Source organism: Natator depressus, chromosome 5 (assembly GCF_965152275.1).
Source record: "Natator depressus isolate rNatDep1 chromosome 5, rNatDep2.hap1, whole genome shotgun sequence".
Lineage (NCBI taxonomy): Eukaryota > Metazoa > Chordata > Testudines > Cheloniidae > Natator > Natator depressus.
The window spans coordinates 28790726-28815063 of record NC_134238.1 but is presented as its reverse complement, the minus strand read 5'-3'; the positions used below and the strand labels follow the sequence as shown (position 1 = coordinate 28815063).

General features: G+C 41.1%; 1 protein-coding gene and 1 long non-coding RNA gene across 2 annotated transcripts in view; one reads left to right on the top strand and one right to left on the bottom strand.

The window, feature by feature from the left end:
- Nucleotides 1-24338, bottom strand: part of LOC141987299 (uncharacterized) — a 94991-nt gene that overhangs the window by 13972 nt on the left and 56681 nt on the right. The gene's annotated exons all lie outside the window — the stretch shown is intronic.
- OXCT1 (3-oxoacid CoA-transferase 1) overlaps nt 1-24338 on the top strand; it is a 125413-nt gene that overhangs the window by 90277 nt on the left and 10798 nt on the right. Inside the window, exons 14-15 of the mRNA XM_074952509.1 lie at nt 11295-11384; nt 23822-23902. Coding sequence (XP_074808610.1) covers nt 11295-11384; nt 23822-23902 — 171 coding nt within the window. The remainder of the gene's footprint in view (nt 1-11294; nt 11385-23821; nt 23903-24338) is intronic.

The window sequence follows — 24338 nt, the reverse complement described above, 5'->3', positions numbered from 1 at the left end:
GACCCTCTATGGCTCTAAGGTAGCATGCTCAGCCATCTTAGTGGTGGATCGGACCTTTGGCCCCTTAGACACCTGCTGCCTTCAGACACAGGTGCTGTGGGGGAATGCATATTGCTCCTTTTTATGGAGCAGTAGCAAACAATGTTGCAGAGTTTCTTGTCCCTGACCCCTCCTGCTTGTGGTGGTGTTGATGTAGCTGACAAGGCAGGTTGGCTGTAATAAAAATTGGAGCAATATCAAAATTCACTTTCATTTTTTAAAAACTGATTTTAATCTGAAACATTTGGATCGAGATTTTCAAAAGTGACTAGCGATTTTAGGTGCCTCCATTTTTTTAGGTTCCCAAATTGAGGCACCTAAAAGGAGCCTGATTTTCAGAAAGCTGAGTACACACTTTGAAAATCAGGCCTGTCTATGGGGTCTCAAGTTGGGCACACAACAGCTAAGGCTGAGTTGCTTGGAAAAAATTGGCTTGACGTTTTAGAAATATCAGGCTAAAATCTTAATGCTGTACATCGAATCCCAGATCTCACTTGGAGCAGCCAGGATTAAAGGGTTAATAATGAAAAGAAAACCATCTAATGAAAAGAAAACCAGAGTACAAAAATACTGACCTTTACCAAAGATTAACTTTGCAGGGAAGCAATGAAGAAGGCCAGTTCCAATTTAATAACATTTTATTTTAATTTGCTATCTGTAGAGGTCAGTCTAACCTAGGACATTAGGAAAGTAATGCTATACATTAAGTGGTAATTTTTCACCCAGTCTTAAACATTTGTGCACAGCTTTCAATGAGCATCTTTTTTTGAGACCAGTTGAAAATCTGGTCTTCGGTGCGTTAGAAAAACAACATAGCTGTTCCGTTTGCACCTGACCCGAAGCTAACTCAAGTCAGTGGAGAGACTGCTATTTATTTCAGTGGGCTTTGGATGAGAGCTTGAGTGAGCTGTTACACTAATAGTAAACAATAGAAAAAATTAATATAAAGGGAATCCCTCCTTTGGATTTCCCAGTATGTTGTAGTTTCTCCATGTTTGCCTCTTAGGTCCTGAACGTGCAAGCACTTATGCACGTGCTTCACTTTAAGCATGTATGTAGTCCCACTGCCTTTACCAGGACTGCTCAGATCTTTGTAGGATCAGGAGCTTAGATTGTAAGCTTTCAGAGCAGGAACTGACTTCATTTTGAGTCAGTGTTCAAGCCACTACCAGCACACAAAAAAAAGTAATAATACAGTTACTTAGGCCAGGTCTACAATACGGACCTAAGTTGGTATAACTACATCGGTCAGGGATGTGAAAAATCCACACACCTGAGTGACGTAGTTATACCGATCTTAACACACCCCCGCCCCCGCGCTATGTCGGTGGGTGAGCTTCTCCCAGCAACATAGCTACCACCTCTCAGGAAGTCTCTCCTGTCAGCACAGGAGCATATTCACTGAAGCGCTACTGTGGCTTAGCTGCATCAGTGCTGTTGCGCTGATGCAGCATTTTAAGTGTAGACCTGCCCGTGGTTGTAGAGCTGAGAGAAACTCTTTTCCCATTGAGATGGTTCACATTTGAAACAAGGATTTTCCTAAGAGTTTGTTTAATCAAGAACAAAACTTCACTATTTTCACCAGCCCATTTTCCTGGCACAACAGTAGTTTTCACCCACAAAACTCCTCTCTCTAAATAATTCTAAGTGAAATTGTGAAAGGTTTCTCTTGTCTCAACAAGTCAACAACTGTTACTTTTCCACCATTTTGCTGATGACATTAAGATTTCACACAGATCTCATTGGCTTTGTAGCTGTCGGTCAAGGTCAGTGTGAATCTCCTTCTTACTGATAGGGAGGATGTGACTGAAAATGTAAGAATAATAGGAGACACTGCCAAATCTACTGTGTTTCCCTGTAGATTATGGATTTTTTCTGCAGTCTGCCTGAAAACTTAAGCAATTAGCTGTTGTCAGAGTTAAAGCAGGGATTTAATATGAAATCGAAATCGAACTCTGTGTGTGTGTGTGTGTGTTATGAATTAGCTGTAGTACTAAAATGTTTCAAAGTCATATTCTCTCTGGCTTCTCTTTTATCATTTAAATCATGGGCCAGATTCATTCTTGGTGCAACTCCAATGAAGTCAGTGAAATCACAGCAGGGATTAAGTTGGGGAAATGTCTGTAGAAAAAGCTCAATGGTGAGATTCATTCAAGTGTGTAGAGTAGCCTCCCAAGTGAAGTGGCAGAAGCTACCACACTTAAGAAATTTAAAACTAGGAAAAAGTATGAAGAAATTGTGTTGTAAGGACCATTCCTTCCCTGGCAGAGGGTGGGCTTGATAACATACCTGATCAGTCTCTCCCATTTATAATTTCTAGTGTTCTGTGAATATCGAACATTGCACATTTATTTCTTGCTTCCAAATTATACATTAAGATGCAAGACATTCAATGAGAAGCATACTTCTTCTTTCATCATTATTGTAGGTAGTGGAATGATTACCTACTGCTGCAAAGTAAGCAACTAAGTGCTATATAAACAGATAATATTCGGGCTAATTACGTTTATTAGATTTGTACATCTCTGAATGTTCATGGGAGCTGTGCTGCTAATTTCCAGTGCATTTTTGAGCAGCTACCCCAGACTGCATGAAAACAAATTAGGCATGTTGCAGAAAATATGGTGGGGGCAGACCTATTAACTCAAGACTGGGGAACCTGCAATTACCTGGATTCTCATGCTTATCTGAGTTCTACGGTTTCCAAGTGATGATATTATTTAAATTATAGGCAAAAGCATTAACTTCCTTGCAGACATCTGCTTTCTAAGTGAAGCATGTAATGTTGATCAGCTTTCTAGTTTCACCTGCCTCTCTCCCAACAAATACATACCTGGAAATCCTGCAGAGCCCTTATTGCACATAATTACTGCCATAAAGAGGCCACTGCAGGGTGAAAGGAAGAGTAGAGCATGTTGTATTAGCTCCATTTCTCCTTCCACTGCATGTGAGGCTTTTCTGTCCTATTTTATTTTGATTTGCTCTTTCCCACACTTCATAGCGTAGGGGGGGTACAGGGCTCATAATCGGGATGGTTATGGGTGCTCTCCTAGACATTTTTATTGGGGGGAAATGAGAAATCTGACTTGCACAGCTTCCTACAATGAGCAGCTTTTTCAGACTAAAACTATTCACTGCCTATTTCAAAGACAAGAAGATATGTCAAAAAATCCTTGATCCCCGGGTTAGTTCTAGAATGGAATGGCACTTGCAACCTTAACTGTGGAACCATAATCACTGGGTGAGCACGGATGTTATGTAATGCCGTTCTTGGAATTAACATTTAATAATCACTACAGAACATGCACTACATTTTGGTGGGGCCATGTACAGCTAAATGGAAAGCTTAACTTGACGTTCTCTAGCCCTGTCATAGTAATTTACATCTTCATATAGTGCGTGCATTTGAATGCTGCACAGCATTAAGACATTGGTTTAAGTAGCTCTTGAGATGCACTTTCAGTGCTTTCATTTGAATTTCACTTTGCAGTTTTAATTCAGTGCCAACAGTCATTTTGAATTAGTTTTATGGGAAACTAACTTCATAAAAATTGACTAACTTTCCTTTAGGCATATGTCATATTTTAAATTACTTCTCTGTTATAGAAAATAAATATTTAACATCCTCAGCACAGTCATTTTTAAGCATACTAAATTTTAGGAAAAAGATATTTGGTGAAATTTTCAAAAGTTCATAAATTATTTAGGAGCCTAAATCACATTTTCAGAAGTGTCTAAATCCCATTGAAAGGCTCTTTTGAAAATTATATCCATCGTCTTTTAATTCCATGTTTTGTTGTGGAAGTTCAATGGGAAATGGGTGTTCAACACTTTTGAAAATAAGGCCACCTATTTAATGGCTAAATGTGTATCTAGAAGTTAAATTTAGACATCAGTTTTTAAAAAAATCTTTGCCATGTGTATATCTAATAGCATGTACATACACAATTATTGCATTCAAGGACTTTAACAGTTTGCTTCTGCGTTATTTCTTTCACCCACTCAACTGCCACAAAAATACTATTAATGACTTCCTAGTATTCCTTGCTAATGTTCCTTCAGTTAGTCTTTCTGAGTAAAATCTAATCTGGCTGTCAGGGATGGCAATATAATTACAATAATTCTGTAATTGTGCCATTTGAGGCCCTGCAGTCACTGAAAAAAATGACAGAGCAAGTATATTCTAGAGCAATTCATCTTCAAGCTCTATCCAGTAAAATCTTTCCTCCATTGGGAAAATGGAAAATAAAGTACTGGAAGAAGAGTGATTTTCTTTTTTGGAAGTAAGCTACTGTAAGCATAATTTCACTTGTGAACGGAGTATATTGTTGTGCAATGTTAAACTTACACTATTTATATAGGCACATAATTATTTTCTTTATAAAACATTCTGTATCCTCTGAGATCTTTTCTTTATAATTGTAATTCAGGGCTTCCCTGGAGCTTGCTGATATACTGATAATTTTTTTCAACTCCTACAAAAACACGTAATGCAGATTATATTTCCTTGTTGTATGCGTCTCACTTGAATCCTTCACATACACAAGTGGTGATAGCAGCCTTATGGAAGATGGAGGGGCCTCCAGGGCTAATGTAAGTTGGGATCAATGAGTACCACTGAGGCTCACTAAGTAGACAGGCAGAGCAAAAAACTCTCCGTACAGGTTTCAGGTTCACCTTTTGAGCAACCCCATTCCTTGTGGCCCCGTGCCTCCCAGCAGAGATAACACCACAGAGGAGTTAGGTTAGTCTAATCACTGTTACCCTCATTCACTATTTCCTGCAAGATCTAACCCCTTTGCTTAGCAAGGAGGCTGGAAATAGCAACTGATTCCCATATCTGCCCCTCCCCAGGCCCATCCAACATGTTACACTAGGCCAGCTGAGTCCAAACCAGGATCTCCTTCGAGTGTAGGGATAGGAAGGTAGGGGAGTCATGCTGACTCTACTCCTCTCCATCTTGTTGGTTTTGTGAGGTTTTCCTTAGCTCCACGCCATGAAGGCGAAGGAAGCATTTGACTCTTGGAAATTAATCAGCATTAATGCCAAATTCCCATTTCTTTCCCCATCCTAGGCAGTTTGTTCAAAATCCTTCCAGATAGTCACTTAAAAGGTCAACTTGAACTGAAACACTACTAAGTAGTTAAATCAGTCACTCTGGTTATTTGATGGCTACCTGCATCACTAGGTGGAGATGGTGTGAAAATTGTGGTTTAGCTGATACAGCTTCAAAGTAACAGCATTCACAATGGCGTGCAAGAGTTTCTGAAGCAACCCTTTTATTAATCCAGAACACAGAGTGAAGCATATGGTTTCTTATCACAGGTTGACGAAGGAAAGGCAGACAACATTCATATTGATTTAATATATCCTGATAGTATCCAGCCGACTGATGTGATAAGCCTAGGTGCTGGAACAATTTTTATATGGGGGTGCTGAAAGCTATTAAACTAAACTGTAAACCCTGTAAATGATGGAAACCACTTCAAACCAGGGGGTGCTGCTGCATGCCCAGCTCTCCTAGTTCCAGCACCGATGGTGATAAACTACTTACAGTGTGTTTAAACTTGAGGCATATGACTAGCAGTGAGCATGGACTAAGGAATTGGTCTCAGTTTCCTCTTACGGTGTGTGTTCACTTAAACCCTCATTTCTTGATCACACAGGGAATTATTAGAGCTGTTCCTTCATTTGCTTAATAACCCCAGCTCTTTCCATTGGATCCCTCTGGAGTATTCTTTATTCCTATGACTGGCACAGGTTCTGCTCTGTACCATGCGGATATTCTTAGAAAGTCCCTTTGGGTAGGTGCAAGCCACCATGAACCTCAGAGGGAGCAAAATATGCAGGGCATCTTTACAATATCTGTACAGTGTCCGTGACTTCCCAAGGTATCTTTAAATTCAGCCTGAACTGCTGAAAAGGTGGCAGTAGGAGGGAGAATTCATTCCATCCCTGTGCACTTTTTGTAGCAGTTGTGCTGGCACAAAGGAGAAGGAAGGCAACAGTAAGCCTATTCCTACCCCCACTTTTGTAAGTATTCCTATTTTAGGGAAGGCGAAGAGCTGATTAGAAAAACTTTCTTCCTAATCCCAACTCTGATTGATAAAGAATGTTCTTATTATAATACATGTCGTTAGGGAGAATTTGAACGAGTGCACTAAAATAGATCTTTCCTCTGGATTCCCAAACAAGTTCCATTAATGTATTTAGAAGCGTACAATGCTCATTTAAAGAAAAACAGCACCCAAAAAAGTACAAACCCTGAATCCTGTACAAGCTTGTGGGGGAGGGGTATAATAAACTTTAGGGTGTATTTCTATCTGTTGCCAATTTTAAAATAATTTTGGTTTTTCCAAGGAGTTGACTAAAGCAGTTAGTCTCTCTACTTTCAGGTTATTTAATTACAACATTTCTATTAAGAGTGTTTAATCAAGTTGCAGAGAGTGACCTATTGTACCTACTGCATTTTATCCTATTTAAGAGAAAATTAGATAGCAATTAACACTCTTAACTTCTGTGTTAAGTGAAACAGTGTAGTTCTGCCTCTCAACCCAATGTGTCCTTCAGTGCCCACTGCTATTAGCCCTAATTAGCTTTTAGCAGAAATTTCATGTAACTGTTGGCTGCTGTTGCAGGCAGTTTCCAGGAAGAGTAAATATTTATTTTTAAGACAGTCTTCATTTTGAGCACAAGGCACTCAAGTCATTTAACGAACAATCTGGTATATGTTGACTGCAATTAAATCTAGCATTGAGCTTTAAAAGTAACAGAAATCCCTTGTCAATGTGCAGCGATAGTAGGAGGTATAACTGGGGACTGAGAGCTCTGTTTTCACTTAGAACAGACCAAGATCTGCTCATTTGCCTTTAGTCTGAGGGCCCATTTTCAGCATAAAGGAACAAAAGTGGCTTTCTGAGAAATCATGGTTTTGGGAGCCCTTAACCCTACTTTACACATACAGACTGGCATGACCCCATCTGACACTAGTAGGGGCCACAGAGAGAGGAAATTCACAACCTGATTTCCACACTCCTATTGGCAGCAACATGTATCTGGCCCAAATAGTGATGTTCAATTTTAGTAATATGAAGTTATTTCCCTTGTAGAGCACATAACTTCAAATAGTTGTATGATGTTTTTTCAGCCAGTTTCTATTCAACCTCTTTAGAATGCTCTTCTTCCCCTCCCCACGTGACTAATGTGTGGGGAAAAGCCAATCAGTCAGACTTCTGCACATGGATGGAGGGCAGTATATGGTCCTTAGGCATCATATGCTTCTCTAAATGCAATTTAAACATTAAGGTGCTCAGGAGCTTGAACTTAGCACATGCTTTTAAGTGCCTTGCTGGATCAGGACCTTAAACTGGTGAATGAAGGGAAGGAAAGAAATCCCCAGTTGCACCATTGATTAAAAAAAAGAGCATCCCATTAGCAGCGAAGGCTTGATGCAAAGGGCCAAAAGCCCCTGTGCTCAACTTACATTCCCTCCACATACGTGGAGGGATGCAATATCCTCCTGCCTGGGCCATAGAGGAGAATATCTCCAGCTGCAGACTTGCCATCCTGCACCATCAGCATCCTTTCTCACTGAGTCCTAATCTACATGGCTCTCCAGATAACTAAAGGAAGCAAAACCAGCCAGGGACCCTATAAGGGGGCTTCAACATTATCATGTGGGCATGTTAATGACTAGGGTGGCATAATCCATGATAACTCCACCATGAAAGTTTTGCAGGGTTAATGAGGAAACAATGCCACATCTTTAGCTATCCCTGCACCATGCCCTAGATAAGTGTCTGTGCAAGGTTGCTGAGAAGACAATTCAGCCTCTGCAGAACTCTGTATTTCCAGGTTTCCAGGGAAAAGTTTGGGTAGTGCTGTCAATTAATGTCCAGTGCACAAATCTGAGTGGCTGACACAGAGCAGCACTCTCCCAAGGTAAATGTTGATACTCCTTCTAGGACTGCAGTTTCAAACAAATATTTTTGTAAAGTATCATTAAAGCAAAGTCTCCCAAGTTGTTGTTGTTGGTTGTTTTTTTTTGGAGAGGGTTCATAATGTTTCTTATAATTACTAAAGATGCTAATCATAATCAAGTGCTAGTAAATTATTTACATTTTGAATGAAAATCTCTTGATTTAATACAAATTATTAATATGGCCAATGAACATATTTTAAGTGATTTAATGTAGGTAGAAAGAGCTGGGGAAGCTTTGACAGTTGGCAGTTGTTTTTCACCTTGCAAAAAATGCAGAAAAATGCAATTTTCCATGGATATTTGTTTCTCAGTGGTAAAGAAATTTCCACTGAAGTTGCTGGCCAAATTGGTAATGGAATAAGCTTTTTTTCTGTATGATATGATACACTGTATGCTTTATGTCATGGATCATAGTTATCCACTGCGCTGCCTTATTGAAGTATGGGACAGCAGGAAATAAATGGAAAAGAAAGAATTATCAGGGGAAAGTTTTTTGCATTTGGAAACTTCCCATAGGTATGTCTCTTTCCAGGCTGTTTGACCTGACACTGTTACGTTTTCCATACACAAAAAGAAAAACATGTATTTCAGTCAAGATTACTTATTTTCGGTTAAAGAAAACAGCCAATCAAAGGAAGAACAATGATAAAACCTTCATGACAGAAAGCAGTCTTTTCTCACTTTGTTAGGCCCTTACTCTCAAATTGCCCGACAGTCTTATTCACAGCACACAGGTAGGCAGAGATTGACAAGCCATTTAATTTAATGATGCAGCACACAGAAAACCATAGCTAAATATTCACTACAAGCACTTATATCCAATATAGCATTGCGTGCAGTTATGTATTTGGGAGGAAACAGATTATATAGGCTCTATGGTGATGGTAACAATCTTTTCTTCCACTAGTATCTCAGGACAATATAAACAGAAGCTTCTGAAGTTAGACATTTTAAAATTAGCAGATAACTTTTATCCAAGAGGTCTAAAAGAGCTTGTTCAGGAGCTCACTGGAACATTAATGTTGATTTTCAAGAAGTCTTGGAGCGCTGGGAAAGTTCCAGAAAACTGAAAGAAAGCTAATGTGCCAATTTTTAAAAAGGGTAAATGGGATGACCTTGGTAATTATAGGCCTGTCAACATGACATAGATCCTTGGCAAGATAATGGAGCTGCTGACCTGGGACTCGATTAATAAAGAACTAAAGGAAGGTAAAGGAATTCATGCAAATCAACATGGATTTATGGAAAAATAGATCCTGTCAAACTAATTTGATTTTTTTTTTTTGTTGCGATTACAAGTTTAGTTGATAAAGGTAATAGTGTTGACATAATATATTAAGACTTCTGGAAGGTGTTTGACTTGGTACTGCACAACATTTTGATTTTTAAAAAGCTAGAACAATATGAAGTTAGCATGGCACACATTAAATGGATTAAAAACCATATTCAGCTACCTGAATTTAATTGCAAATGGAGAATCATAATCAAGTGGATCTGTTTCCAGTGGGGTCCTACAGGAATTGGTTCTTTGCCTTGGGCTATTTAACATTTTTGTCAGTGACCTGGAAGAAAACATAAATTTGTCTCTGATAAAGTTTGCAAATGAGACACACATTGGGGGGTGTTGTAAATCATGAAGAGGACAGGTCACTGATTCAGAGCAATCTGGATCCCTTGGTTAACTGGGCAAAAGTAAACAATGTATGTTTTAATGTGGTTAAATGTATACATTTAGGAACAAAGAATGTAGGCCATCCTTACAGGATGAGGGACCCTATTCTGGGAAAGAGGGACTGAAAAAGATTAGGGGGTCATGGTGGATAATCGGCTGAACATGAGCTCCGAGTATGATGCTGTGACCAAAAGAGCTAATGTGATCCTGGAATGCATAAACGGGAATCTTAAGCAGGAGTAAAGAAGATATTTTGCCTCTGTATTTGGCACTGGTGCGACCACTACTGGAATACTGTGTCCAGTTCTAGTGCCCGCAAATCAAGAAGGATGTTGGTTAGTTGGAGAGTGTTCAGAGAAGAGCCACAAGAATGATTAAAGGATTAGAAAACATGCCTTTTAATGATAAACTCTAGGAGCTCAATGTGTTTAGCACAAGAAAGAGAAGGTTAAGAGGTGACTTGATTACAGTTTTAAGTATCTACATGGGGAACAAATATTTAATAATGGGCTCATCAATCTATAGGGAAAGGTATATAATGATCCAATGGCTGAAAGGTGAAGCTAGACAAATAAGGGAATAAGACTGGGAATAAGGCGTAAAATTTTAACAGTGAGAGTAATTAACCATTTGAACAATTTACCAAGCATTGTGGTTGATTCTCCATCACTGACAATTTGTAAATCAAGATTAGCTGTTTTTCTAAAAGATATGCTCTAGGAATTATTTTGGGGAAGTATTGTGGCCTGAGTCACAGGAGATCAGATCAGATGATCACAATGGTCTCTTCTGGCCTATGAATTTATGTCACACTTCAAAGGAATAATGCATGTCATAAAAGTAGGAAACATTGCATGGCTGAGGAACAAAGAGAAATCAATATTGATCCATATTTATTTATTTAGCTCTTTCCAAAACAACATAACAAAGAGCTTTGGTGTGAAATAGAGACAGCAGCTTGAGCTGCCGTGGTGCTAAACCCATGGTTTACAAATCAGCACAAGCACAGATCTTTTTGTTGCAAATTTTTAGCCAACAAAATTTTCTTCTGCCAAAAGAAAAGGAAACTTCCAGCACTTCCCTGCGGCCCGCTGCTTCCCGCAGCTCCCATGGGGACCAATGGGAGCTGCGGGGGGGCATGCCTGTAGACAGTCAACCTCAGCAAAATGTCTTGCGGCCCCGCAATCAGCTTACCCTGATGGGCCGCATGCAGCCTGCAGGCTGCAAGTTGACCACCACTGGCTTAAGTCCTTTGCTGAATTGGCACCCGTCTCCTTTGTCTTCAGTTGAGTTACACCAACAATGGCATTAACCATGTGTTTTGATTCATGACTTTCTTTCTAACCATGTTAGATAGTGCAGTCGATTCTTAGAATGGGGCAGCAGAATATAACTGGCTGCATGTTTCCTTACAACATTGTTCTGTCAATGGCAATGATATGATATACAGGGCATTTTTTGCATAGAAAACTGGCACACATGCTTGTCTTTCTGAAAAGATTTAATCTCAGTGCAGCAAAACGTTTGTCTCATTTTAAACTGGTTCCTCTTGTAGTAAATATATCAAGGCATTTGACTCTTCTTTTCAAAATTCTGTTTTAGGGTAAGATGGTGAAAGGAATGGGCGGGGCTATGGACTTGGTGTCTAGTGCACAAACCAAAGTGGTCGTCACCATGGAGCACTCAGCCAAGGTAAAGCTTTATCTCGTCCTTCTAGATGTTAAGATCTAAACCAATATTTTGCACTATAACAAAAAGTTACTTTATCTACCTTGTGGAGATTCTTGAGAATGTTACTGTTAGTTGCAGTAGAAGTTCTAACAGGTGTTTAGGACACTTATTTCTTTCTTGGGTACAAATCTTTGACTTAAAAAAATTAGTATTTTTAAATCAAACACATTCTTGAGTGATTTTATGTAATTTTAATGTGTGTGCAAAGTGCTGGATCTACAGCAGATGCTGTAGATGGTACTTGTTCTTTACCTTCCAGCCGACTGGAAAAGCGAAGTTTTCCATGGACATTCATTTCACTGTGAGGAAAAGAAATTTGCCATTGAAATTGCTGTCCAAATTGATAGTGACAGCTCAATGAAACAAACCTTATCTGCATGATTTCATACAGTCTGTTTCATATTGCTGCATCAGAAATACAAAGTTAGAGACTTTCATTTTTGGTAAACAATGAATGCTGAGACTCTAGAGTAAACAATCCAGGGGTCTAAGTGGCAACCCTGCACTTTGGGAAACATTGCAATATTGGTTGGACACTTTGATTGCTTAGGAGAGTTGTGTGTTGTCTTTTAACTGCTAAAATATTAAAAATCTACCTTTTTTAATTCACAGTTGAACTAAACTTGTAGATGGTGGTAGAATATAGAAAGAAAAAACAAAAAAAAAAGTATGGTAAAACAAAGAGATCTCCTCTCCACGTCCCCCCCCGCAATGTATTCTGTGATGGTTTTCTTTATATTCTTCGTCGGAAGCATCAGGGATGGCTGCAGCTGGAGATGGGACACTGGACGGTGTGGGCCAAACTTCTGATGTGGCATTGATCATTTTCTCATGCAGGTGCTTTCCTGACTAGTTCTTGCTCAGATGCTAACTGATCATCATATGTAGGGTCAGAAAAGAATTTCTCCCAAGTTAGATTGGCAGTGACCTTGGGGTTTTTTCACCTTCCTTTGCAGTGCATGAGTGCAGGTCACTTGCCAGGACTATCTGGGTATATCTCACTTAATCATTTCCCTTCCATTGAGCATCGGTGCACCTTGATCCCTCCTATTCTCTGCCAAGGGCACATAGTTGTCTAGTCTTCTGTGGACTCTAATCCTATGGTCTAATTTCTGTTGTTGGATTTAGTGCGCGGATGCTGGGTGGTGTTGGGGGAGGTCAGATTAGATGATCTGGTGGACCCTTCAGGCATTAAACTCTATAACAAAATAACAATGGTAGTTTTAATGAAAACTAACAAGGCACTGGAAAATGGTTTATAGAATCTTTCACCGGTTCATCCGTAACAAAGGACAGTAGTAAATGAAAACCACCATCACCACAGAGCAGTTCAGGGGTCTATGTGAAATGAGTTGGTGTGCTCACTCGATCACTAGGGGTTGTTCCTCAGAAGATGGTTGAAGCAGATTGCTGAAGCATTGTGGGGGAAGTTTACAGCCATTGCCCACGTTGCCTCTGTTTTTCAGATAAAGGATAGAGTTGGCAATCTGGCACCTCAAGCACTAATAAAAAGAAAAATAAATTGTTTCAAACCCTGCAAGCTTTACAGGGTTATTATACGAGTTCTAAAGGTATTACAGTATAAAATAAGCAGCTGAATGGTGGATCAGCATTCATGTCACATTCCCGTCAGTATCTAGTCTTGGCTGGGGAAGGTAATGATCCAACCAGCGGACCAAATTTGGTGATGAATCCTGATCCTGTTCCACCTGAGCCATGTTGCACATATGCTAAGACGATGATCTCTATTCAAGTCACAGGGGATAAAAGACCAAATCTTTTCCTTGTATAAATTGGTGCTCCTCCCTTGAAGTCAAAAGAGCTGTGTTAATTTATACTGGCAGAAAATTTGGGCCAAACTCTCCCAGTTGCCTTTACTTGTGAGCACTTTACATACGAGCTTTCTGTGCTGGGAGTGTTTGTAATATTGAACCTTACATTAGTAGCATGTGTGACGGGTTCCCCCCAGGGTGCCACCTGGAATTGGGTATCACTGAGCCCCCTGACCCACCAGCATGAGCTCCCTCTCACACTGTACTGCTGTGACAAGCTGCAAAGACCTTCAGCCTGCATTCACACAGGTAGGGACACACCCAGCTCCAGTTACACGCAGGCTCTCTAACCACCAACTTCCCAGTATGGGACCCCAGAGCAGTACCATCCTGTCCTAGTCAAATCTGGCCAGTATATGGGTTTAATACCTGGTCCACTTCTCCCTCATTGTGAAGAGATCATACACACTTGTGGTAACCAAGCTGAGATTTTCCCCAAGCACTCTAGTCAAAATTCACTGGCTTAGATTAAAACAAAAACAAGTTTATAAACGATAAAAGATAGATTTTAAGTGATTATACGGGATAGCAAACAGGTCAAAGCAGATTACCTAGCAAATAAACAAAGCAAAATAACCTAGCAAATAAACAAAAATGCAAACAAAGCGTAATATACTAGATAGATTGAATATGAATTAGCAGGTTCTCACCCTAAAAGATGATGCAAGCAGGCTGCTGATTTTTAAGGGCAAGCTACACTTGCTTTACAGCTTGGAATCCCCAAGTGTTACATACACAGGCTAGAAATCCCTGTAGCCTGGGTCCAGCACTTCCCCCAGTTCAGTCTTTGTTCCTCAGGTGTTTCCAGGAGTCTTCTTGTGTGGGGAGTGAAGAACCCCAGATGATGTCACTCCCTACCTTATATAGCTTTTGTGTATGGCAGGAACCCTTTGTTCCAAAGCTTGGTTCCCAGACCAGTCTGTTGAAAAATATTGACATCCCAAGCTGGAGTCCAGCATCACATGGCCTGGTCACATGTCCTTGTAGAGTCATAGCAGCTATTACTTACAGGCTGTCTGGAGTGTTCCCAGGAAGGCTCGCCAGGTGGGAGATAAGCTTCTCCGAAGGACTATTGTTCTTTCTAATGGCCCATTACCCTGAATATGCCCTTTGCAACTAGCTATTTAGACTGAAAGCATCTCATCTAGTGAGCATTACCCAAGTGTGATTACATTTGAAGTACAGATACATAGTATTTATAACTTCAAATACAAAAATGATACATGCATGCAAATAGGATAATCATATTCAGAAAATCATAACCTTTCAATAACCGCTCACATGACCTATCTTGCATAAAATGGATCACAATTATGCTATAACCATATCATAATAGTATCACTATGAGGAATATGGGGTGCAGTGTAATGGCATGTATTTAGGGGATTAATTAAGCTTATATTAATTTACCAAATCCAAAGTTTCTTCTTGCATTTTTAATGAACTGTCAGTTATATATTTTGCTAGGGAAGACTTCTAAAATAATAGATTCCTGGCACTCAGATTAAGGTGTTGCTCTTTCTCACTGTACCAGCAAAACAGGTTCAATACAGAAATTACCTGTGTGAGTTCTTTCACTTTGTAAACTAACAAAAAGTACATTGCATATGGTAGTAATCTTGCATATTAAAGTATTTCATATTGATTTTATTCTAAAATAACTAATCTTAGAAATGTTATTTTGTGGGGGGGAGAAAAAGATTTTGTAGAGGTAGTACATACTGCATGGAGCCAGTGAAGAGGCTCAATGTTTGAAATCTGTAAACTTCCTAATGAGTGCTATATATGAGACCACCTAATTGGTACCATAGAGGGCTGCATGATTATGCTAATGTCACATTTAAGTGTCTGGTACATATTCTGAAGAGAATTGCGGTGCATAAATATCAAGCAAATGAAATAAAATAAGCACTCGTAGTTTTGAAAAAGCTGTTTATAGTGCAAAAGAATACTTTAGCTTCACAGTGAAAATTATATCAAGTATTAACAAACAGAAATCTTATTTTATCTTAGAAAGTGTTATAAACTGTTTTATACTGCACCACACTGCTCTGCAATAGATCTTTAATAGAGAGTAGTCATAGTAAGGGCTTGTCTACACTTACATTTTATAGCTCTAACCAGTGATGAGCTGCCAAAAGCTGACGAACCGGTTCCTTCAGTCACTCCAGGTCTTTGGCGGCACTTCGGCAGCATGTCCTTCAGTCGCTCCGGGTCTTCGGCGGCACTGAAGGGCCTGCCGCCGAAATGCCACCAAAGACCCGGAGCGAGTGAGGGACCTGCAGCCGAAATGGCGCCAAAGACCCGGAGCGAGTGAGGGACATGCCACTGAAGACCCGGAGCACCACCGGGTGAGTAAAAACTAAAAAGGGATTCTCAGGGAAGCCTCTCCAGCTGAGAGCTCAGGCAGGCCGGACAGGACAGTCCTGTGGGCCGGAGTTTTCCCACCCCTTTAGCAACCGGTTTTAAACCAGCTTCAAAATTTAACAACCGGCTCCAGCTCACCACTGGCTCTAACTTGCTGGATCAGGGGTGTGAAAAATCACCCCTGAGCGCAGCAAGTCTGAGCACTTTAAAGCACTAGTGTGGACAGGCACTGAGCGCTGGGAGCTGTGCTCCCACCTCCACAAGGGGTTTAGCGCTGAGCGCTGGATTACCAGGAGCACTGGGAGAACTCTTTCCCAGAGCTCATGCGCGACCACACTTGCACTTCAAAGCGCTCCCACGGCAGCGCTTTGAAGTTTCTAGTGTCACCATGCCCTCAGACTCAGTTTGGTACTTGCTTTCATGCATTTCCTTGTGATACTTTCAGGCTGCCTGAGAAGACTTCTCTTTACACTCAGTTGATGTCAATGAGACGGCTCGTGTCTTTAAATTGAAAACAGCTGAGGGTTCAGATCTGATTGGAGCACTCAGCAACTTGCAGAATCAAACCCTTAGATTATAAGCTCTTCAGAACAGGGACTGTCTCTTACTACGTGTTTATACGTTGCTTAGCATAATGGGGTCTCAGTCTTGGCTGGGCCTTCTGGGAACTACCATAACACTATTACTATTAATAAGCAAAAAGATTTTTTTAAAGTCTAAATACAGAAGCAAAACATTCTTACTTTGAGAGGACTCCAGAGCCCCTCTCACTGATTATTCCTATCAGGGTGAATTTTGAAAAAGACTTACAGACTACACACCCTGCACAGATATGGCCCTCCCAGAGGCAAAAAAGGCACTTACTCTGTCCCTCATTCAGTAGAATAGCTGTATCACAGAATGGGCAGGGTTTTAAACCTTGAGATTTTCATTCCGCCATAGGCCTGATAGTCCTGGATTCTGAGGCAGCTAAGTAACAAAAGTCTAATGCTATCTACATAATTAGTATTATGTTGCCAGTGGACTAACAACAAATATGTGTATTTGGAAAAATTAAGAAAAACCAAGTAGAGTAACCTCACTAACAACTGTGTAACAGAGAGACTACAGTATTGGGGAGAACACTGAAGTTACTCTGTCTCACTGCCATGGACAGTAAGAAGGAACTGAGTGGCAGCTGGGGTTGCTGCTCCCTCAGGAACTGGGAGACACAGAGACATGCAAGATGCACGCATGGCCCCAGTGGACACTGCTGGTAAAAAGATTCAGCTCTCCAGTGCATGCACACCAAGAGTGTACAGATACTCAAAGAAGAATCCTCTTAGGGAAGTAGACCAGATAATCTAATTAGTCTCTTCTTTTTTTTCCCTACAACTGTAGCCAATCTTTTGTATCTCTGGGATAGCAGAAACCAAAACAAAGTTATAGTCTCGTCTATGTTTTTATTATACAAACCATTTGTTATGATTTATAACTAGGTCTATAAAAATTAGGAATGCTTTAGGGAATTTGTATAGCAGTAATTAGGAAAGTTAAGTAAATTAAATGTTTTTTTTTAAAAACCTGCCTTCAGGGATTACTTTTCAGCGCCATGTATAGGAGTTCAACGAGACTCCTATTTAAAAATATAGAAGTTTCACGTTTTATCTGAAACAGTGAACAGAAGATGCAAACTTTCAAAAACAGAGCCCTAAGTTGACCAAATAATGTGTGTGCATGCATGTGCAAATACATAACCAAAAGTGCAAAAATTTTGCATGAGCAAAAATCCAATCTGTGTGTGCAAATACCCATTTGCATGTGCACATGCATATTCTTCAGGCACAGCTTTGATACGAATGTGTGCAAATACTGGCCCTGAACACTTATAACTAACCTCCAGAAGTCAGGAAATGCAACTCAGGCTGACATTACATACACAACTCATCCATGCACTGTTTAAATAGTATAAGCAAGATCTCTTTTTGTAAAATTCTTGGGACTGACTTACATGCTACTTTAGTCAATGGGAGTGCTGAAATCTGAGGAGAATGAAAATGCAAGAATTGTGCTATTATGAATTGTGGGGTTTTATTTATTCATTCTTGGATGCATGCGGTGCTGGTCTTATGGGTCAGCGACACAGGTGACTGCCCAGGGCTCTGTAGTCAGGGGGGCATACCATGGTCAAGAAACTGCAGAAGGGCACTGAGTTCCTAAGTAATGATTACTAGCCATGCCCGCTCACGAGGCAAGGAGAGGGGATAAAGGGGGCTGTGGGGTGGGAACCAGACACTCACATACATCCCCTCTCTGTCCTGGTAGCATGACACCTGCTATGCCATGGCCCTTCCACCTGCTGCTGCTCTGCCTGCTGAGTGGCCACCCGCTGTTTGGGAAGCCCGGGCAGGGAACAGGCCACCTGGGCTCGCTTTGCCGACCTGCCTTACCCGGAGAACGAGCTCTTCCTCAGGGAAGGTGTCATAGAGGGTTTCCTGTAGGGGGCAGGCAGCAAGCTCCCCCAAGGTGCCATTTTCCCTAAGGCTGGCCCTTGCACATGTATGTATAATTTGGGCCTTTAGGAACAAGAAATGCCTTATGTGCATTTCTTTTGGAGAGCCTGTTGTAGAAATCCCTGTATTAATTATTCTGTCTCTGCTTTCTGTGGGAAGGTACTACCAAAAATAAAGTACATTCTTCATTTTTCAGCAAATATGTGGTCTCATAGCCTGATGTTTGTGGGCTACCACTCCAGATTTTTCTTTATCTTCTCTGAGAAAAAACGTTAAGACTGACACCAAAAACATTTATTTTCGTTGGTTGTTGTCTATAATTATCATCTCCTCTTTGAATGGTTTATTGTGCTGTATAATCGGAATGTATGGTAGATGCGCAGCTCCTATAACCTGCTATGTGATTATCTACTTGTCATTTTTGAGTCGGGCAGGAAAAATGGCATTCCCACAAACTAATTTATTTTTAAATTGAGAATTTTGCTCTCCCTGGAGAGCTTACGTTTTAGAAGCTTGTCCCTCTCTTTTGGTTCTCAATACTGCTTTGCTCTTGCTGCTCCAAGAGCGAAGAAACTGCAAATATATAAAGCTAAAACTCAGAAATAGAAAGCTGCTGTTATGCTTTTTAGATGCTCTGTCAAAAACCAAAAATGCACACAACCCTCACCAGTAACACCACTTCTGAAGCAAGTAGCATTCCCTTGGGGTAGCTATTTCTGCCAGAGCAGCTTTTCTGTTCAATCCTACTTGTTCCTTTACTCTAAAGAGTTTCTCTCTGAGAGCAAACTGTTGTTTCATCTGCATCTAAGAAGTAGTTCAAACTCAACAGAGGCGTGCTCCTTCATCCCCCTCAGAACCCAACATTTCTACCAACTGAAACAAATATATGAGTACACATTAACCATGCTCTTGGAAAAGAGGATTTTGTTACAAACCTGCACTGATAAGAAGTCAATGGTTTAGAGACAGCCAAAGACATCGCTCTGAAAATAAACAGTAATAAGGTAATTCACAGAAAGGGTTAGGATCTGATGATGGATTAACAGAAATCAAGATGTAAGACATTGACGTGTAGTGAAAGGCTACAGAGGAGACAGAAATGATATCTAGCTGCAACAAAAAGGACTGATTGACATCAGATCCTTCAAGGCTTCTGAGGTGTCTGTGAATGCCAGTAGTCGGGGGGGGGGGGACAGAAGAAATATTAAGTGTGGGAAAAGCTAGAGGGTGAAAGAACTAGATACCAGCCAAAGTTACTGCAATGTCAAGAGCTGTCAAAGTAACTTCAGCATTGACAGAGAATATTGAATTTGGGCCTTGTCAGTCTTCATAAACACCAAAGTAGTTTTCTTTACACTTACTCGTACCATAACTTCTGTGCTTATCACTCTCTGTGATAAGTGCAAGTTTAGGATGAATAGGACATCACCTCGGTTCCACCACACCACTTATTCTGGGAGATTTGGGAAACCATCATTTTGTAGGTTTCAGAGTAGCAGCCGTGTTAGTCTGTATTCTCAAAAAGAGAAGGAGTACTAGTGGCACCTTAGAGACTAACAAATTTATTTGAGCATAAGCTTTCGTGAGCTACATCGTTTTGTATTGTGGTATGAGTCAGGATGATCCAGTTATTTTTCAGGTGAAGCTATCATTTTTAGTTCTATAGTCTCTTCCAATTCTATTTGAAAGAAGTGGCAAACATTTAATATTGGAGATCAGCCCAAGAGTTCACATCTGGGTCTGAACTTTCCCAAAATTCAAGGGGATTTAGATGTAGTGTGGTAGTTTTGGCTTATCATTACCATGCTAATATCTGTTACAAGCAGAGTCGCCAGGTATGTTCTATGGTTGATACATTATTTAGCCCAGTCTTGAAACTTTTTATCTTATAACCAGTTTAAATTTTTTTACATCTTCAGCTACAGTGATGACTCACAAAACCTCCAGGTTGTTATGATATGCTCGTAAATTCTCAAAAATTTGTTCTGTACTCAAGAGTAAGTGCTGTACTTTTGAAGACAATCTGCTATATTTTTCATACAGACAAAGATGTTGAATTTCCACAATAAGTGTAAGAGAGAACTCAATGTTAATTATGAAGTTGCAACCAGCACTTCAATTGTTTATTTGTACATCTTCCTTTAAACTTTGAGAAGTGCTTGAATGGTTTTCTGCCCGTGGGCTCTGATTTACAGTATCAGGGCATATATTTTTAAAATTGAGACCATTGTTTTACTGTTTGATTAGGTCGGGGTGGGCAAACTTTTTGGCCCGAGGGCCACATCTGGGTGGGGAAATTGTGTGCAGGGTCATGAATGTAGGGCTGGGGCAGGGGGTTGGGGTGCAGGAGGGAGTGCAGGGCATGAGAGGTGGCTCAGGGCAGGGGGTTGGGGTGCAGAAGGGGGTGTGGAGTGCAGGAGGGGTCTCAGGGCAGGGGGTTGGGGAGGAGGAGGGGTGCAGGGGGTTGGGATGCGGGGTGCAGGAGAGGTTTGGGGTTCAGGCTCTAGCCTGGCACCACTTACCTCGAGTGGCAGCGCACAGCAGGACTAAGGCAGGCTTCCTGCCTACCATGGCCCCGTGCCGCTCCCGGAAGTGGCCAGCATGTCTGGGAGTGGCTCCTCGGGGTGGGGTGGGGCAGTCGGCTCCACTGCGCACTGCCCTTGCCTGTGGGTACCACCCCCAAAGCTCCCATTGGCTGCTATTCCCCGTTCCCAGCCAATGGGACCTGCAGGGGGCAGTGCCTGCAGGCAAGGGCAGCGCACAGAGCCCTTTGCCCCTCCCCCAGGGCTGCAGGGACATGGTGCTGGCTGCTTCCGGTAGCAGCACGGGTCTAGGGCAGGCAGGGAGCCTGCCTTAGCCCCACTGCGCCACGGGTCTGGCAATCCCGCAGACCAGAATGAAAGCCCTGATGGGCTGGATCTGGCCCGCAGGCCACAGTTTGCCCTCCCATGGATTAGATAGTAACTGCTGTCAGCAATTCTTTTATCTTTTTTTCCAAGTGAGTTTTTTCCTTGTAAAGACGAGGAAGGCAATAGTGCTAGAGAGTGATGTTTTATTTATCCACCAAATAGGCACAGAACATGCAATGTTAGGCAGTTTGGCGAAACATGCACTACCCTTGCCCAGGAGTAGTAAAAATCAAGTTAGGCCAAGAACTGAATGGGTATGAGGACTTTTTTTTGCTAAGAACAGTAAAAATATGTATACAGCAGTGTATAATAGTGCCTTTCTGAAGCTGGAGTTGGATGGAGGCCTCCAGTGCAGACCACTGAACAAAGAGATCATAACTGATCTCAACCACCCTTGGCTGGCGGTCGAACTGACACAGGTGATCAAGAGCTGAAAAGCTCATCCCATTACCCTATGTCGTCCACTCCTCCGTTGTGAACAGTTCTAATTTTGATGCATTGTGGTAGATTAATGATGTTTTCACTCTCAAATAACAAAATGTGTTTGTCAACAAAACAATTTTTAGCACAGGTTGGACCAGATTTTGGATCCCACCCCCCTCCACACACATACAAACACACACACTTACGCTCCTCTTTTACACAATCAACACCTCTTAAACACAGATGGTAACAGATCCCACAGTCTCATTTGAGTTCTCAATCTGGTGTGGCCCTGCAGATATAGGTGGAGATGTGTGGGTTCCAAAAGCCAGCTCAAATAGTAAGCAGCAATAAAATAATCTTCAGCTGAATTGTTCAAGACGCTGAAATGCATCTGTTCTCAGGGTCACTGAGGCTCTCTTCAAGCTATCACCTCTGCAAGCCTGTACATTTCAGTCTCCACAGGATACCAAGAGGAGATATTACATGACCTTAAAAGTGTACTTGCTGTGTTACTGAAAACTTTTAAAATAGCACAGATCAATCTTGGCTGTTATGAGAACAGACTGCCAGAAGGTCCTTGAGAAAGGTACGACACAAGCTGATCATTTGAAAGTAACGCTGTCTGTTTCAAGTAATTATTTTCATTAAGACTGAGTCAGTGAGCTGTAGCTCACGAAAGCTTATGCTCAAATAAATTGGTTAGTCTCTAAGGTGCCACAAGTACTCCTTTTCTTTTTGCGAATACAGACTAACACGGCTGTTACTCTGAAATCAGTTTTATCTGAGGTTCAGAGTAGCAGCCGTGTTAGTCTGTATCCGCAAAAAGAACAGGAGTACTTGTGGCACCTTAGAGACTAACCAATTTATTTGAGCATAAGCTTTCGTGAGCTACAGCTCACTTCATCAGATAAAGTGAGCTGTAGCTCACGAAAGCTTATGCTCAAATAAATTTGTTAGCTTTATCTGAGTAGTTGCCTTGATACCAGATGTGGATCTTGCTTATATAATTAGAATGAAGTAATAGTTCCTCCCAGAAAAAATTTCTTTCACAACCCACAGATTGCTCATTTTGTCAGCATCCAGGAATTGACTTTGCTGAGGTCTGGCTGCTCAAGCTATATTAGACTTAAGGAGAGCTGACAGTGGTAAAACACAGAGAATTCATCAGTGAGTTCAGCTGATTAATTTAGACTTGCAACACTCTAGATCTTCTTTGAAATGTATAAAAGAAAACTGATAATTAGACATAAAATGACAAGAGTATATTACCAAAGTGTACGTTTACGGCTATATCTGTAAAATACTTACAACTAGTAATCAAAGGGCAATGATCAGTCCATTTTATGTTCATTCAGAGCAGTTTCTGCCTACATTCATTTAATAGGAAGTCTCATAGTTCAGCTGACACGTAGTGTCCCTGAAGGAAATTAAATAGATTCCTTTTGATAATATTTGTAGGCTGATGCTCTGTCTAAGAGAGAAACCATGTGGCTTCCACATAACACTTTTGGATGATACAGTTTTGTCCAGCCTGTATCATTTCTCGATTTTGCTGTGTGTAGGCACAGGGAAAGGGGTGTGTGCTAGGTGAGCATGAAGTCTCTGTTGGGTAGAGGGCTGAACTTGATTATATGAATAGCTATTCCTGGCTGTGGGTATCAGTTCTGTGTGCATCAGACTCTCTGTAAGTACTGTGCATAGATAAGGATGTCGGAGAAATATCACGTAAGTGAGCTGGTTCCCTGCCGAGTGTACAAAGGAATGGGTATGGAAGGTTCCCTACAGTTTCCGTGAGCTCCCAAGTAAGTAACCACTATTTGGGCTTTCACCTTAATAATAAAGAGCTAGATTGTGCTTTTAGGCACAGCCCCAAGCAGGACAAGCTCTATGAATTGCACCACCCCTGGAGGCATGGTTTTCCAGAGAGATTTCTTTGAGGTACAGTTCCTTCCCCTTGTTCCAGCAGCCAATTATGACAGCCCCAGATCAGCTCAGCTGCTGCATTAATTGGCTAAGGTTCCACCCATTCCCCACCCAGCTCCAGGAGGAGGGAAGCGGTAAGTAGAAATACACTGGGCATAGGGTCTGTGTAGCCCACACAAGGATGTAAAGAAGTTCTTATTCCCTTTTACTCCTCCACATGAGTCTGTAATCCAAGACACGATCTAGCACAAAGTGTTTGGGATCAGATATAATCTGCCATCGGAAAGGACTCCAGCGTTAGAGGTCTGAGTACAGTGTGTGTTTCATGCATGCAGAGTGCTTATGCCTGTGATGCTTTAAGTGTATTATTTTCTTGTCCTTATCTGAATTCTGAACAAGAAATATTGGTTCTTGAAAGATAATGTTTGTCTGTCTATTGTTAAATGCAGGGCAACGTCCACAAAATTATGGAAAAATGTAATTTGCCGCTAACTGGGAAACAATGTGTAAATCGTATCATTACGGAGAAGGTAAAGTACATTTCTTTAGTCCTTTTCCAGTCTTTTTTCATTCTAGAAAGTGCCACCAAATCATATTTAAATTTAATTTAGTGCAAGCATGAATGATGTGCAGCATCACTTAACAATGAAAATGGTAGATCCCCTTGGAGGTGGATTCAGGAGTTTGGGTGGGTCTCAGTTTTCCTTTGAAAAATGCGATCCTTTAGCACCCAAACATACTTGGCCACGTTTTCAAACACATTCAAATGCCTGTGATAGAATTATGAAGAGTGTCTGGTATCAGCCTTTCATGGGACTACTTGTGAAGTAATTTACTACTCAGTGTGAGGAAGGGAGGCAGAACTGAGCCCCAAACAGTCCGTTTGCTGCACAGAGTAGTTCAGTGGACCTTTTCAATAGAGGTTGAGAAAATTAAGTTATTGCTGCCACCACCTTTATTTTATTA